This window comes from Diprion similis, chromosome 13 (assembly GCF_021155765.1).
Source record: "Diprion similis isolate iyDipSimi1 chromosome 13, iyDipSimi1.1, whole genome shotgun sequence".
In the NCBI taxonomy this organism is placed as follows: domain Eukaryota; kingdom Metazoa; phylum Arthropoda; class Insecta; order Hymenoptera; family Diprionidae; genus Diprion; species Diprion similis.
In genome coordinates this window covers 90,189-104,317 of record NC_060117.1, presented here as the reverse complement: position 1 = coordinate 104,317, position 14,129 = coordinate 90,189, and the positions used below count along the sequence as shown (strand labels likewise).

Sequence of the window (14,129 nt, the reverse complement as noted above, 5' to 3'; positions counted from 1 at the left end):
TTTAAATTTTTTCAATACCTGCCTCAATCAACTAAGATCTTTCAAGATTATGCAATATCTCCAAAAGTTGCTGAATATTTCATACATAACAGATCGAAGAATAATTGGAAAAGTACAATAGAAAAGGTGAAATTGCATATGATAACGTGTAAGGATAAGAGTTGTAAAACCTATATTTAGCCATACTAATTACTTCCAATAATGACGCCGCAGTGGTTAGAGCTGGTATATAGTAGAACTCAGGCAGAGTTTGTTGTGCTTTCTAAATCAGATATTCTTGCGAAATTAGTTATTTCGGTTATATTGTCAGTCAAGCATATAAGAAATGACAGATTGAGAATACTGGGAATGACATGAAGACGTTTGATGTTTTTTCTTCCCCCAAAGCCTCGGGTATTTTATTCAAAATTATCGACACTACACGCACATGGCGTAACATATTACATAGGTACATACAACTGTTGCGAAAAATAATCCTGTTATACCAATCACATAGACAGGCAGAAAATGTAAAACGTATTCGCGGTGCGGAAAAGCGAATAAGTATAAAATTTCGTGAATTAGTCAGCGAATCGTGTGGCCATGTTTGCGCTACGCTGCACATTCCTACCACGAAGGACAAGATTTTGTGCCGGTGACTGGTGACATGCTCTCGTAGGTTCATCATCTGCGGCTCTGAGTTGTAAGAGGAACATCCTTCGGGGACGGTCGGAGAGATTCAAGTATGATCCGTGAAGGAGGAGGTAAGAAAAAACTATTATCTCTCCCTTCTTTGCCGAGATAGGGGTTGCTCCCTTCAATGGCCATTTGTTCTGATCTACCCAGTGATATTGCTCACCCTGCTCATCCGTTACACCTTTGTCAGCCAGAGGACCAAGTTTATGACTTCCTGGGTAAACTGCTAAGCCTCCATTCTCCGGAGTCGTATCATCCAGGTGTAAGAATACGGCTACCATGGTGTGATTTTTGAAGGGAAAGTAAGGATAATCTTGATGCATCAAATAAGGTGCTCCATTCTCAGGGGGCTTTATGTGCGCCTTGGTGTGATGCAACAAGACATCTGGAGTACCCAGCACATCTTCCATGGCATCTAGCAGCTTCGAATTCATTATCACTCTGGTGAAAACAGAACTGTGCATTTGTAAGTTGTGGATCGCCTTTACCTGTTAACAAACCCATTGAAAAATAGAGTAAAAAATAGAGTTACTCGACGGTTAAAAGTGGAATTGCAGAGAGATACATATAGAAAATACAACTGCTGGGCACTAAGCAAAATGTACAAACCGTGTAATCATCAGACCCGGCCTCTTGCTTCATCCTATCCCCAACCCATGCGGATTCCAGTCCCTCTTGATTCTCTCTGGTCTTGCGCTCAAAAAGTTCGTTGTATTCTTGGGAAATCTCTTCCATCTCAGCTTCGCTGAATATTCCACTCAGCTTGACGAATCCATTTTTCTCATAAAACTCCTTGTCCTCAGGCTTCAGATACTTTAAAACACCCATTGTGCGACGGAATGACAACCAGCACAGTTGGCAGCTACACGATTCGAACTGACGATTTCTACTATCCGGGGCGTTACTTTAACAGATATCACCCCACTGCTTCTACTATTGTCAGTCCCTCTCTTTATTTTCAATTCCTTGTTTTTGAAACCACATTTGCCAATGCCCGGTGATAGTCAAGTTAACATATCAATTTTTTATATAACGTAAGAAATATTTTTCGCATAATTGTGCAATTTCGTTATCTCTCAATTCAGCTGCGCTGCTTACGTAAATGGCCAATTTGACAAACTGACATTTGACCGGACGGGAGAGATAGGCCTTGTTGCGTCTCATAATGACGATTTCTTTCGTTCTTTTTCCTAGTTACGTACTAGTTTTGATGAAAAAATGATCGCATTCTTGTAAGCGTCTTGTAGCCAATACACAGGAAGCGAAAACGTAAACCTATCGGTATGTGTAGTTGTAATAGGTTGTAAACGAGCAGACCCCGGGTAAAGCTTGGTCAATCCAAGTTGACGCCGCTTGCCAAACAGCTGATGCAATAAGTGAGATAATCCGATAGTCAGTGACCTGAACACCGTTGCGCCAAGTTAAGAGGGTTATCAAAAGAAACAAGCCTATCAGCGGTACAGCCCTCGACCCCTTTGAGACCAAATACATTTTCGTATATGGTATTGAATAGCAGATCTCTGATAGATACTGCCGACGTCAAGCTGATAAATTATAATTTGCTGACGCTGAATGCATGTAACGGAAAATTTCGACAAAACGATTTACGTAACGTACGATTTTGCCTTGTGACAGCAATAACCCTTAAACTTCTAGCAAGCGTGGAACTAAGTTAACAATCGTTCAATCCATACAAAGTACAAACTTGATCGATTCACAGAATCGAATGGTTATTCCATTTTGCCAAGTGTTTTACTTGTGGTCAGATTGCAGACATAGTTGTTGCATTTCATGTTTTTGAGTTGCTTTTAAAAGTCATTTAAAGCAATACTGAACATATTCAATTACATATTTACATAGATCGCTAAAAGTATAAAATATTACACAACTGAGCGAGTGCTTATCGATTGTCCATAAAACTTGCGCTCTGATGCCCAAGGTTATAACCATTTCATAAATTATACTAACTAAATAGCCAACTAACCGTTTATCAGCCTGGATGAGATAATATAGGAGGATAAAGTTTTACAAAAAGGGTGAACTAAAAACAATGCTTACATCACCGAGAAAACTTGAAGCCTTTGATAATGTCTCTGGACTGATACCATTGGTATATACTATCTTGGATCCCTTCAAACATTTTTTCAGTACTGCCGTTTTCTGCTGTGTTCTGACTTGGTGCCGATTCCAAATACGAAACATCTCGATCTCGATATACGCTTACTGTATTCTTGCAATTACAATTCCACATTTCCTGACTTTTATGGGATAGCTTCAGGTGAAAACGACTTCCTGCCGTTACATTAGATACCGTGTACCGTGGTTTAGGCACAAAGAATTCGGACACTTTGTTGGAATCACTTTTTTGTAAGAGGAAAAACGTATTCGTTGGCATCAAAGGCAAGGCCATAGCCTCTTGAAACTCTCCGCTCTCTGTTATGGATCTGGAAAAAATAACAACATAAAAGATAAACCATATGCAGGTTACCCGAGAAGGGGGATCGCGGTGTCCTACCTCATGAGGTTCAACAGCGGCTTACGGGGGGAATGCTGCTGCTTGAAATGGCACTGTCCGCTGAGTATTTCTGGGGGCAGGCTCACTCGAAGGCAGAATTTTGGAGCAAGTATCGTCGCGCCCATTGATATAACGATTTCCTTTACCACTGCACTCTCGCGACATAATTCGATGTTCAAATGTTCTGAAATATTCTCCAGGCAACTCAATGTTGCTCTCGCCGTTGCCAAACTCCGGTCAGTGACTCCTACCGACGAAGATCCCAGTCGCAGTAAATACTCATAGCTCACCGGAATCTGTTGCTTCTGATACAACAGATATTTGACCAGCTCCAAAATTAATTTGCAACACGAGTCACTAGTTAAAGGTTCTTCTAATTTCACATGCACTTCTAACTCCTCGATTTTCTTTCGCCCCAACATTTCTGTCCGTTACTTCGACCAGTCGTGTATGGCTTATTTGCGGCTTAGTTTTTGTGCCCACAGACGATAGAAAAAATTATCCCAGCGTGCACGAAATCGAATATCTGTCTCAAATCAGTCGTCGGTCGAATACGACGCCAATACGTACTAAATCAGTGTTCATCGAACAATGCATCTATTCGAATACATGCCTATACTCATAATTTATATTCGTTATGATAATACGTATTCGATACTGTCAGACATATATATGATATACGCTGTGCCCAATTATTGAACTGACGCCGAAGAATGAAATATTCCATAACAATACGTTTCGAGCATACGTATTATACACATGAAGAATGCCCTCATGCCTGATGATGTCTCCGAGTGAGAGAGGGACGTAGTTAGATAATGTGCTCTCTCTTCCTACGCAGAAGACGGCAGAAGCCGGCAGAAGCGTCCCCATCATAATTGTGCACCGGTATCACTGACTCGAAATAATCTGCACAATACCTGGGTTTATATGGAGTTTTCGGAGTTTTTTAACCCGTTTTTACTATGAACTTTCGAGTACGAACAGCATATTTTCAAAATGCGCGCCATTTTGCCGCATGACGGAGTCGCATTTGCCAGATTCTCCCAGAGAGATTCAAGTGATCTCCGTTTCTCTCTAAATTCGTCTAATTATCTCTCTCTTTCCCTGAGTCTCGCTCTCTCTCTCCTCTCTCTCACACTCTCTCTCTTCCCAGTCAGGTGGCTAGTGAGGCGGCCAGTCAGGTGACTTCGTTCATTTCCACACCGGTTTCCAACAACTGAAGTATATAGTTTCCAACGAATGCTCTTCGAGTTTATCGTGAGGCTACCTCGTCTACCTAGCATGTGTTATGTATTCATAGGATTCATAGTATTCATACCTGCAGCGTTGACGGCCTGTTGGTGATGTGTGGCAAAGTCCAGCGAAATCCAAAGAGGATCCCAGATAGGGTCGGCCAAGTCAACGAACCCAAAAATCCAACAGTCGTTGACCGTCATCCGTGATCAACTACGTACTACATAAATCACACTCATCGTACATCCTTCGCACCGTTCTGAGACTGGTAATAATTTTTATACTTGACGCTCGGCGTTTTTACCAAATCTGCAATATTGTCGTTTTTTTTACAAATATCCTGCTACAGATTCGCATTTAGGTTTCAAGTTAATTTAAACCATTTAAACTATACAACAGTCATCGATGTACGCGTGGCAACACAATTATTCTTGATAGTTTTTTTTTTATTTACCTCTGACCGTTATGTTGCCGTGCGTGACGCGGCAAGTTAGAAGTATTCGTGCCTGCCTGGGTCAGCTAAAGATTCACATTTCATGTGATCAAACTTATTACCCCTGTTGGGTGTTGTGTTATTTCGCGCTCATTTTGGTAATCCGTTTTACAAATTATTTTATACATCATTATGAAAACGAAAGTACTCAAAATTTTTTTAACCCACTCCAATAGAATTCAACAAGAAATATGTATAATTTCTTTGATTACTCCAAAGCATTGATTATGTTGTAATCGTTGTGTGACACGGTTATTATTTGTCTTTTTTCCAAAGTTAGTATTTGAATTCGAATTCATTATCGCGTCATAAACATTTTTTAAGGCATTCTTATTGCTGTTATATCACATACTTTATCTACAATCAATTGTGATCCTTCAAGTATAGCTTCGAAGATCTTTGACTTGCTCCAACTGAAAGTGTATATTATTCACTAGAAGTGCGATAGAGAAAGGAAAATCAGTTACTCGTCAATATTTGCGCAAAGCACTCTGAGTAATGCTCATTCACTATGGTGGAAATGTAATCTTTTCGTATGTCAGGTTAAAGTTGGCACGGCATGGTGAATATCTCTTGAAAGGGACCCTTCAAAGCCTCATGGCCGCTGTCTGGTGCCAACACCGGCACAACTTTTACTCGAGTCGAGCATGGTGGGCAAATTTTCAGTGGCAAAAGTTGTACACGTGTTAGTGCATGCGGCGACAGCTTAACTTGTGAGGGCATTGTCTGTTACGAGAGACATTCACGAGAGATATCTTATTTTTGAAGAATCTGCAGAGTTATTTCATATCTGTACCATTTCTTAAATGTATTTCACTCTGTTACATTGCAGTATAAAATTTCTGAAACATGCATTTTGTTTTTTACCAGGTTAGGACAATGGGATACCTAAAGTCTATAGGAACCACATTCATCTATATTGGATTATTCCTGGCGCTTATCACTTTTCTACCTGGCCTACCACCACATGCACAGTTTGTTGAATACAAGTAGGTATACAATTGAAACATGAATGGGATAATTATATTATAGATTGCTAATTAGATTTCACCCGGCTCCCTCTCTATAGACTTGGCACTGCTTCTTAAATGTGAATGTTTGCCTAAGTGGACCCCTCGAGGCTGCTGAAGGTGATTGATTCCTTGTGCCAAATATTGTAGGTTTTTCCTGATTATTTGTGTCCGGGGTCAGCTTTGCCAAATATTCACAGTGGTTAGGCTGTTTTGAAGTAGTTCACTCTAATACTGGGTAAGGAGACTAATTGTAAGAAATATTATTGTCAGGTGCTTGAGACCTATGAACCATGCTATTCCCTGCAACATAAACAAGCTCGCGGATGTTTTTATCTTCTGCGCAAAAAACATAACATAAAATTATTTTTAATTTGTACTGTAACGCAGCATTTTTCACTCACAACAAAAATAAACCCATGCGGAATGTGAAGGTCGTGAGGTGCAAATGTTGTGATTTCTAGTTGTATAGTCCCGTTGGTAACTCACCCCTACCGGTGGGGGATTTTAACGTGGCACATCCCGCTAGTCGGATAGCAGTTTGAAAAGGTATTTTAGCAGCGGCATGGGTAGCTCAGTGGTGAGAGCAGTTGCCCAGAAAGCGAAGGGCCTCTAGTTCCAATTCCTGTCCTTCAAGCCATGAAACAATTTTTCTGGACAAGCCGCACGTTACAGTACAAATCTATCTGAACTTGTGTTCTGCACACTAGACAGTTGTTTTTCAAAGTTTCATGGGTTCAAGTACTGGTTTCATTACTGCAAATGCAATTATCCATTTTGTGGATCTGTGCCGAGAGCCTGTATATCAGAGTTTATTCTTTGTAACAGTTTTGAATTCTATGTGCGAAATGGTTGAATTTCATAAAATTTTTACTCACAGTCTGCACTTCCGAAACGAATGTTTTTTTGTGCTTTATGTAATTTTCGTATTAAACAACTGTGCTGGAGTGAACTACTTTAAATGCGTTGTGAAGAAAAATATATTACTTGGCTATAATAAATCATACATCGCCGATAAATCAAAAGGAACGCTAAGTTTATAAGGCATGCCACCTTGGTCCCTGTTACAACTTGTTGTCCCATTGCAGTATATCGCCACCACAGCAGTTCCTAATCGATGCCCTGAAATCGAACAACAGGCTGGATCATGCCGAAATTCTGTTTGAAGGGAAGCTAAAGGGCCCTGAATCTTTTGCCTCATATAACGGGGAATTGTTCACCACATTGCATGGAGGCGACGTTGTTAAGATTATAGGGCATCACATTGTACCTGTCGCCAAGTTTGGTAGACCGTGCGGTGAGTTTCTCCTTCAAAAAGTTCTGGTCTTTTATTAATTACTTGAATTATTGCTCCAACCCGATCTTACTGTTTCACATTAGTTTTCTGCAATCCAATCTTCAAATACTTTAAACTTGGAATCCGATTTGTTAACTTTCTGGCTGATAGATGGAGTCTGGATGGAAAAAGAATGTGGTCGACCCTTAGGTTTACAATTTGATGAAAACGGTAAATTGTACGTTGCCGATACTTATAATGGTATCTTCAAAGTGGATGTCGTGACGGGAAATTATGACATGGTCGTTGATATTTCAAAGCCGATCGAGGGTACGTTACCCATCCTCGTCAATAGCGTGGACATCGCCAAAAATGGAGACATATACTGGACCGACTCATCCCGAGATTTTACTCTTCAGGACGGTGTTTACACATGTCTGGCAAATCCATCGGGCAGGTAAAAATTTTATTAGACACAAGATTCATCTTGTTGTTAATTGAATTATCAAGCTTTGTTGATTGTACTAAAGCAGAACCTAATACAGCGCTATGTTAGTTATGCCCAGCTATGTTTAGGGATGTAGTTTTTCTCTGCTTCTAGGATACCAATAGCCCGTGAATATTCTTATTTTTCAGGTTAATCAAATATGATTCACTGACTAAGCGGAATATTGTACTAGTCGCAAACCTCGGCTTTGCTAATGGAGTCAAACTGAGTAAGGATGAGAGCTTTGTAGTGGTAGCTGAGACAATGACATCTCGCCTGTTGAAATTTCATCTCAAAGGAGACAAGGCCGGCACTGCCGAATTGTTTATACAAGGCCTTCCTGGTTTACCAGACAACATCCATACGGATGGTGGGGATGGATTTTTGGTCAGCCTGGTAGTTACTGCTGATGCTGATCATCCCATACTCGTGCATTCCTTAGCACCCCATCCGTATATAAGAAAAATGCTAGCTAGGTTTCTCTACTTACTCGAAGCCCCGTTTAAGCTTATCGAGGACATTTATCCAAATTATTATACCAAGAGAACTGTTCATTGGATTGGCCATTTTGAAAGTCTTAAATTTCTACACCATGAAAGCGTTGTTGTGCTTAGAATCGGCTTTGATGGTAAGATCATAGACGTATTATACACTAACGATGGAAAAATCAGCGGAATAAGTTCAGCATACATATTCAAAGATCATTTATATCTTGGTTCACCATACAACGAATATCTGGCTAGGGTGCCATTGAGTCGGGCCTTTCCAGCTATGAAAATGGAATCCAAAAATGTTGTCTCCGATAACGTAGTTGAACGGCAAGACGCAAAAAATGCACCTAAATCTACCGAAGATTCCAAGCTGTCCAGTTCAGCTGCTACGCCAGTTTCGAGTGGAACACCAAAGCCTAAACCAGGACCATCTATAACAAAACCCAAGCAGGCACCTTCCCAACAACAGGCTAAAGTCACCCCACCAACTCGGCAGCAGAAGCCAGTGACTGCTTCTCCGACGAATCAACAACAGCAGCCTGTCACTACAGCTGCGCCAACTCGGCAACAGCAGCCCACGTCTACAGTTTCACCACCTCGGCAACAGCAGCCAGTCACCGTTACTCCACCGAAACGTCAAGAACAACAACAGCAACAACAAGCGACAGCGAATCCAACAAAAGCAGAGAAGGAAATGATGCCCGAATCAGTGAAAGTAGTTCCTGCACCTCAGCCTGCACAACCCTCACCTATATTGCATAAAACGTCAGTGGAAGGAGGGAGTGAACATAGGGAACGCATAAAACCTGGTACTGCACAAAAACCAAACGTAGGTCAGCAGGCAACATTAAGGCCTTCTCCACAACCGGTACCTACGAAGCAATCAACTACGCATCCCCCTCAAGCGGCAACAGAAAATCCGAGCAAAGCTCAAAAGCAGTCACCTCAGCCCGTGCCGGTAACCGGTCGAAATAACTAACAATAGATACAAAAGGTTATCAAAAAACGGTTGAGCCACCGATTGCTTCTACCCCATCATCATGTAGCTGATGATACCATAGGGTAACAAATGGCCGTCTCTATCACGCAAACATGAATGATCGACCCTCCAAGCCCTTCAAGCCCTTCGAGGCAATAACAACAATATCAGGGTCTTCTAGAGACATATTGTTGTCTCATTATACTTTAAACGGCAGCGTTTGTATATAGACTTTCACCGCTGAAAGTATCATAACGAGCACAAACATGTTTACCGAAATGCCGAGTCCAAGTGGTCCGAATAATGCCGCCATCAGGTAACGCTGATAAGCCATAACTTCCTTATAGATCTGATAACGGTATACCAAAAGTTTGGCATCTCTTGTTCCCAATTTACTGTCTGAATTGTAGCGCCAGCTTTGCCGATACGCTCATTCCGCATCTTCAAGCCGTATGTTTAAGATCCGAGAACTCTGTCACAGTACGCGTATTCCCCAATGTTCAACCACTGGAAACAGTGTTGAACAGAAAAAACTGGGAACTAGGATGCATGGTGTCAGGCATTAAACGAGGTTGACGTTTATAGGTATACTACACGTGATGTCCCACCATCATTACTGAGCAGTACCACATTTCTGATCGCGCTACGACTCAGAGTTCGCGTTCGCTGATACAGTCTTCACAGTTTTCCATATTTAATCAATAGTTTGTAACATCTATGTACACCACAATAATCACGGTCTTCATTTTTTATTTTAGAATGATACTTTTTCGATAATAGAGGTCCTTCTTGTTTACTATTTTTTTTAATGGCAGCAGAAGTAGCAGCAGCAGCAGCAGCAGCAGCAACAGCAGTATCAATAATCAGTTATAATAGTAGTAGTGTAGTCGTCGTAGTAGTACTGGTAGTAGTAGTAATAGTAGTAGAAGTAGTAGATGAGTAGTAGTAGTAGTAGTAGTAGTAGTAGTAGTGGTAGATGTAGGTGAAGATGAAAAAGCACTACTACCAACAGTCCGCTATGACTATTTTCGTAATTCCTGTTGTGATCACGAAATTTGGCGTACCATATGCTCCTGCGACGCTTTCACTGAACTTTGAATATCTCATACTTATTCAGAATGAGTTCAAACTATCCCGTAGTGATAAACCAACAGATTTTCTCGTGCATCGGAATACGCGATGAATTAATTGTACTGGGACTTTACATTCCCAACCACATTCCAATACTGAATGACCCAAAGGCCGTGCAAGGCACGACTGTCCTATGCTAACATGTAAGGATAATAGTAAACTTGAATTATTGCACTTACGGCACAATATCACTCATGCGGCGTCTGAAACGCGAGTGCTCTAACTGAGAGAATTAAAACGTAATGTACCGATTATATCATGTTAAATACACACTCTTAACATTCCGTCATTTTCTCTCATTTACAAGCTGTTGTCATTTTTATAGTCGTTTTTGTTATTATTGCTATTGTCGTCGTCTTTGTTGTTATTGTTGCTGTTACTGTTGTTATTATTATTATATTCATTCAGCATTATAACTATTATCGATGATTCTGTAATGATGGGTATAATAACGTGATGATTATCGTAATGCATGTCACGCAGTTATGGTTTAAGTATTAGAATCTCTCATGCACAATCTGATTTTCAACAAATGGTATCTCGATATGAGATAATTCTTACCAGTTCACTAGATACCAGTCTTACATTTCGTATCGTGCATTTGCATGGGGAAAACACACTTGCAGCGGCAACACGACAGTGAATAATTGTCGATTGTATCCTAGGTTTGGATATTCACAAGGATATCAGCGTTGAACGGTGTGCATAAAACATAACATTGTGTAAGATAAGAATATATAGTAGCTGTTGTAATCGATAACATCAGCTATTTTATCCTTTCGATATTCATTGGCATATCTATTCATCCATCCGTCTCCACAGGTATACGTATACATGTATGTATGTACCTATTCTCCATTATATGCCACGCATTGCAGTCACGTTGGTCATCATGTCTGTACGACACATATTACTATACTATACACGTAGAAATACTATTAATTGTATTGATTGAGGTGAATGAGCACATGGGAATAAAGTGAGGTAAATTTTTCAAATATCAATGCAGTATCAATTCTCACATTCTGCATATAAAACTTCTTTAAATCCCGGTAACCCGATCGTCGGTTTATTTGGACATCTACGGCAAGTTTGATTGAATACCGGTTCTAAATACGTATTCAATACGTTACACTGGTGCCGACAGCATTGTTGAAGGTACTTTTTCTCTTTCTCTAAGGACCTTTCGCGCTGGCTATACTTGAAATAATTATTTGCAATTTGCTGTAACATTTGACGTCTGAAACCTACAAAAATCCCGATACAAGATATTCTTTATTTGTATGTACTATATCTTTCAGAAATCAAACTTATGGCGCTTGTGATTTTGTAACTATTGAAGAATGACGTATGCGCTTACAGAATTTATAGCTAAGCTGAAATATCTATATCAGTCTCTTCCGATGATCTCTGGGTGTTTCAGTAAAATACTACGTCAAAGATCAAATTCGTCGCGCGTTGGATGTTTATTATTATTATTATTATTATTATTATTATTATTATTATTTTGTGTACACTTAGCTACAATATTCTCGACGTTCATTATTACAGCATTGCCCAGACTGGTATTACACTTTGTAATTTGTATCAATGCCTGCAAGTCGAGGAATTAGAGGTTGGACAGAAAATTCTTGAATTTAACCACGTATTTACATTATAGAAACATATTTCTTATACCGGTGAACAGGATCGGCGGAGTGGCGGGCACGGAAGGATGGAATGGGAGGATTAGGGTAAACTTTCAAAACGCCTCTCCGACCTCGGTCGTTCCCAATTCCACGCTTCCTAAGCTGCTGCACTCTTTTAAATTGCCACTCCTTCAGGTTATTCAATGGTGAAATGTAGGTATTGTATATCTATACAATATACATACTATAATCCCCCTTCCAACACCGCAGATCACCTCTTGCACGTATGCGCGGGCGCATACACACACATTTTTACGGATACACGTGTGGATGGGGTGTGTATATTATTATAAGAATAATATCGGTATAATGGTACTAATTTCTATTGACACAATGATGAGCACCTCTGTTGGAACACCTGAATACTTAATAAACGGATGAAATTAACATTAAATAACAACTGTCGCATCTACATTTTTCTGACTGTATACGAGAACAAGAGGACATAAGAGAAGAGCGAGTTGATAATATCGTATATTATAGTCCTGTTAGTCGCCCGTGACAACTCCAACCCAGAAGGTTCCTTAACATCATATACCTATACAGTTGTAACTTCAATTAATAATTTTTATGTACCGATCAGGGACGATAAACGACGATTGCGCTCGACTCTACGGGCACTCTAGGGTATTATACGTGTACGTACTTGTTCAATTATTGCCAGTGGTATTGCATTCTCTCGGCATAGCCGAAAAATTATAAATATCGGAAATCAAAAAAGGGAAAAATCTCTCGAGGGTCACTTGATATCTCATTTCGCGTGACACGGAACAACATCAATTTTGTCATCATTTTCCGTACCAAAGGCTTGTGTGTGTGGATTCATTCATATACCTATATTAGATATACGCACATACCTATTATACGACAATACCAACGTGGGTGCGGGAAAGCTCGTTTTTGGTTATTAATTCGCTCATTCTTCAAGTGACGGAATAGAATATGGAAGTTAGCGACGACTGTTCGAATCCACCAAGAATTGAGGTATTCAAACTCAATGATTATTTTCATTAATCGTTTGCACGAATTACTTTCCTCATCTACCTGTGATTAATCATATCCACATAATTACTAACGAATCTGAATCATTGGAACGCGTCAAATAGTGTAAAAATATACGGCTGTGCTGCCGCGGACGTTTTCTTCTCAATTTTCATACTTGGAATCATCATAGCATATGTCGCGAGACCAGAATACCATCGATTTTTGTTCGACCGACCTATTTATCAAAATCGAGTTATCGTGCTGTAATGTCCATACGTATGTTACGTACCAGCTAGAACTCAGTTTGCTTTGAAATTTAAAAGTCATTTGTTTGCCATCGAATTGTCGAGACCTTCCAGAAGTCAATTAATGATACCCCGCGTCGTATTATTTTGGCGTTGGACTTGAACGGGTGGCCGACACATATTTGCTTGAATAAAATTTGGTATGTACGTTTTCAATATGACAAATGACAGGGAAACGTCGCAGAGCAAGACACTTCGGTTGAGTTTTGTACTGCTTGATAAAATACGCCAGCGTCGTTGGATTTTGCGATATCAAATGATATCACAAGTGTAAAATGTATGGTAGACGCGGAAGAGTTGATATGTGCACTCATGCTTTTATTAAATTCAGAGTCAACCATACCCGTTCCTTTCTGCAACACATGTACGAATAGTCTTCGCGCACTAAATTCACGAGTATAACAAAGTATTTGTCAAATATTTGAAAGAAAAGAACTTGTGAACGTAAAAACTTGTGAACTTGTGAACTTGTAAAAACGTTTGGGCGTGAAGTAATTTCCAACAATTTTTTTTTTTTTGTATTAACGAGGAAAACATTTTCCATTATAATATTCGTAAAGCGGATTCGGAAACGGGCGCAAAATCAAAATTTCCGCTGTTAATCACACTTGTAATTTCATTTTGGCTCCGCACTAGTTTTCAGATTTCGTTCGATATCAAATTTTATTTCACGTTAAACGAAATGACAGCGAGAGCTGCTGATATATAATAATTTCACCGTCAACTAAATTCTAATCACTTAGAATTTAGTCTACAAAAATTACTTGCACGTGTCTAAACGTATTAGAGAAAAAAGACAATAATTGACGTCGAACTATGATGTGTGTGAGTGCATTCTTTGATTAATGCCACACGAGAT

At 39.9% G+C, this 14,129-nt stretch overlaps 3 protein-coding genes across 3 annotated transcripts; 1 reads left to right on the top strand and 2 right to left on the bottom strand.

The window, feature by feature from the left end:
* Positions 1-358: 358 nt before the first annotated feature.
* Positions 359-2,222, bottom strand: LOC124414043 (probable alpha-ketoglutarate-dependent hypophosphite dioxygenase). The gene is made up of 2 exons (XM_046894920.1): positions 1,285-2,222; positions 359-1,163 (listed from the first exon to the last, which is right to left on the bottom strand). The coding sequence occupies exons 1-2, from the start codon at positions 1,501-1,503 to the stop codon at positions 561-563; spliced, it is 822 nt and encodes a 273-aa protein (XP_046750876.1). The 5' UTR covers positions 1,504-2,222; the 3' UTR covers positions 359-560.
* A 323-nt stretch (positions 2,223-2,545) lies between these two features.
* Positions 2,546-3,883, bottom strand: LOC124414046 (MAD2L1-binding protein-like). The gene is made up of 2 exons (XM_046894922.1): positions 3,191-3,883; positions 2,546-3,119 (listed from the first exon to the last, which is right to left on the bottom strand). The coding sequence occupies exons 1-2, from the start codon at positions 3,610-3,612 to the stop codon at positions 2,735-2,737; spliced, it is 807 nt and encodes a 268-aa protein (XP_046750878.1). The 5' UTR covers positions 3,613-3,883; the 3' UTR covers positions 2,546-2,734.
* Positions 3,884-4,487: 604 nt separating this feature from the next.
* Positions 4,488-9,966, top strand: LOC124414031 (adipocyte plasma membrane-associated protein-like). Its single transcript, XM_046894902.1, has 5 exons — positions 4,488-4,694; positions 5,790-5,908; positions 7,018-7,226; positions 7,377-7,662; positions 7,842-9,966. Exons 2-5 carry the CDS (start codon positions 5,799-5,801, stop codon positions 9,160-9,162), a joined length of 1,926 nt encoding a protein of 641 aa, XP_046750858.1. The 5' UTR covers positions 4,488-4,694; positions 5,790-5,798; the 3' UTR covers positions 9,163-9,966.
* Positions 9,967-14,129: the final 4,163 nt, after the last annotated feature.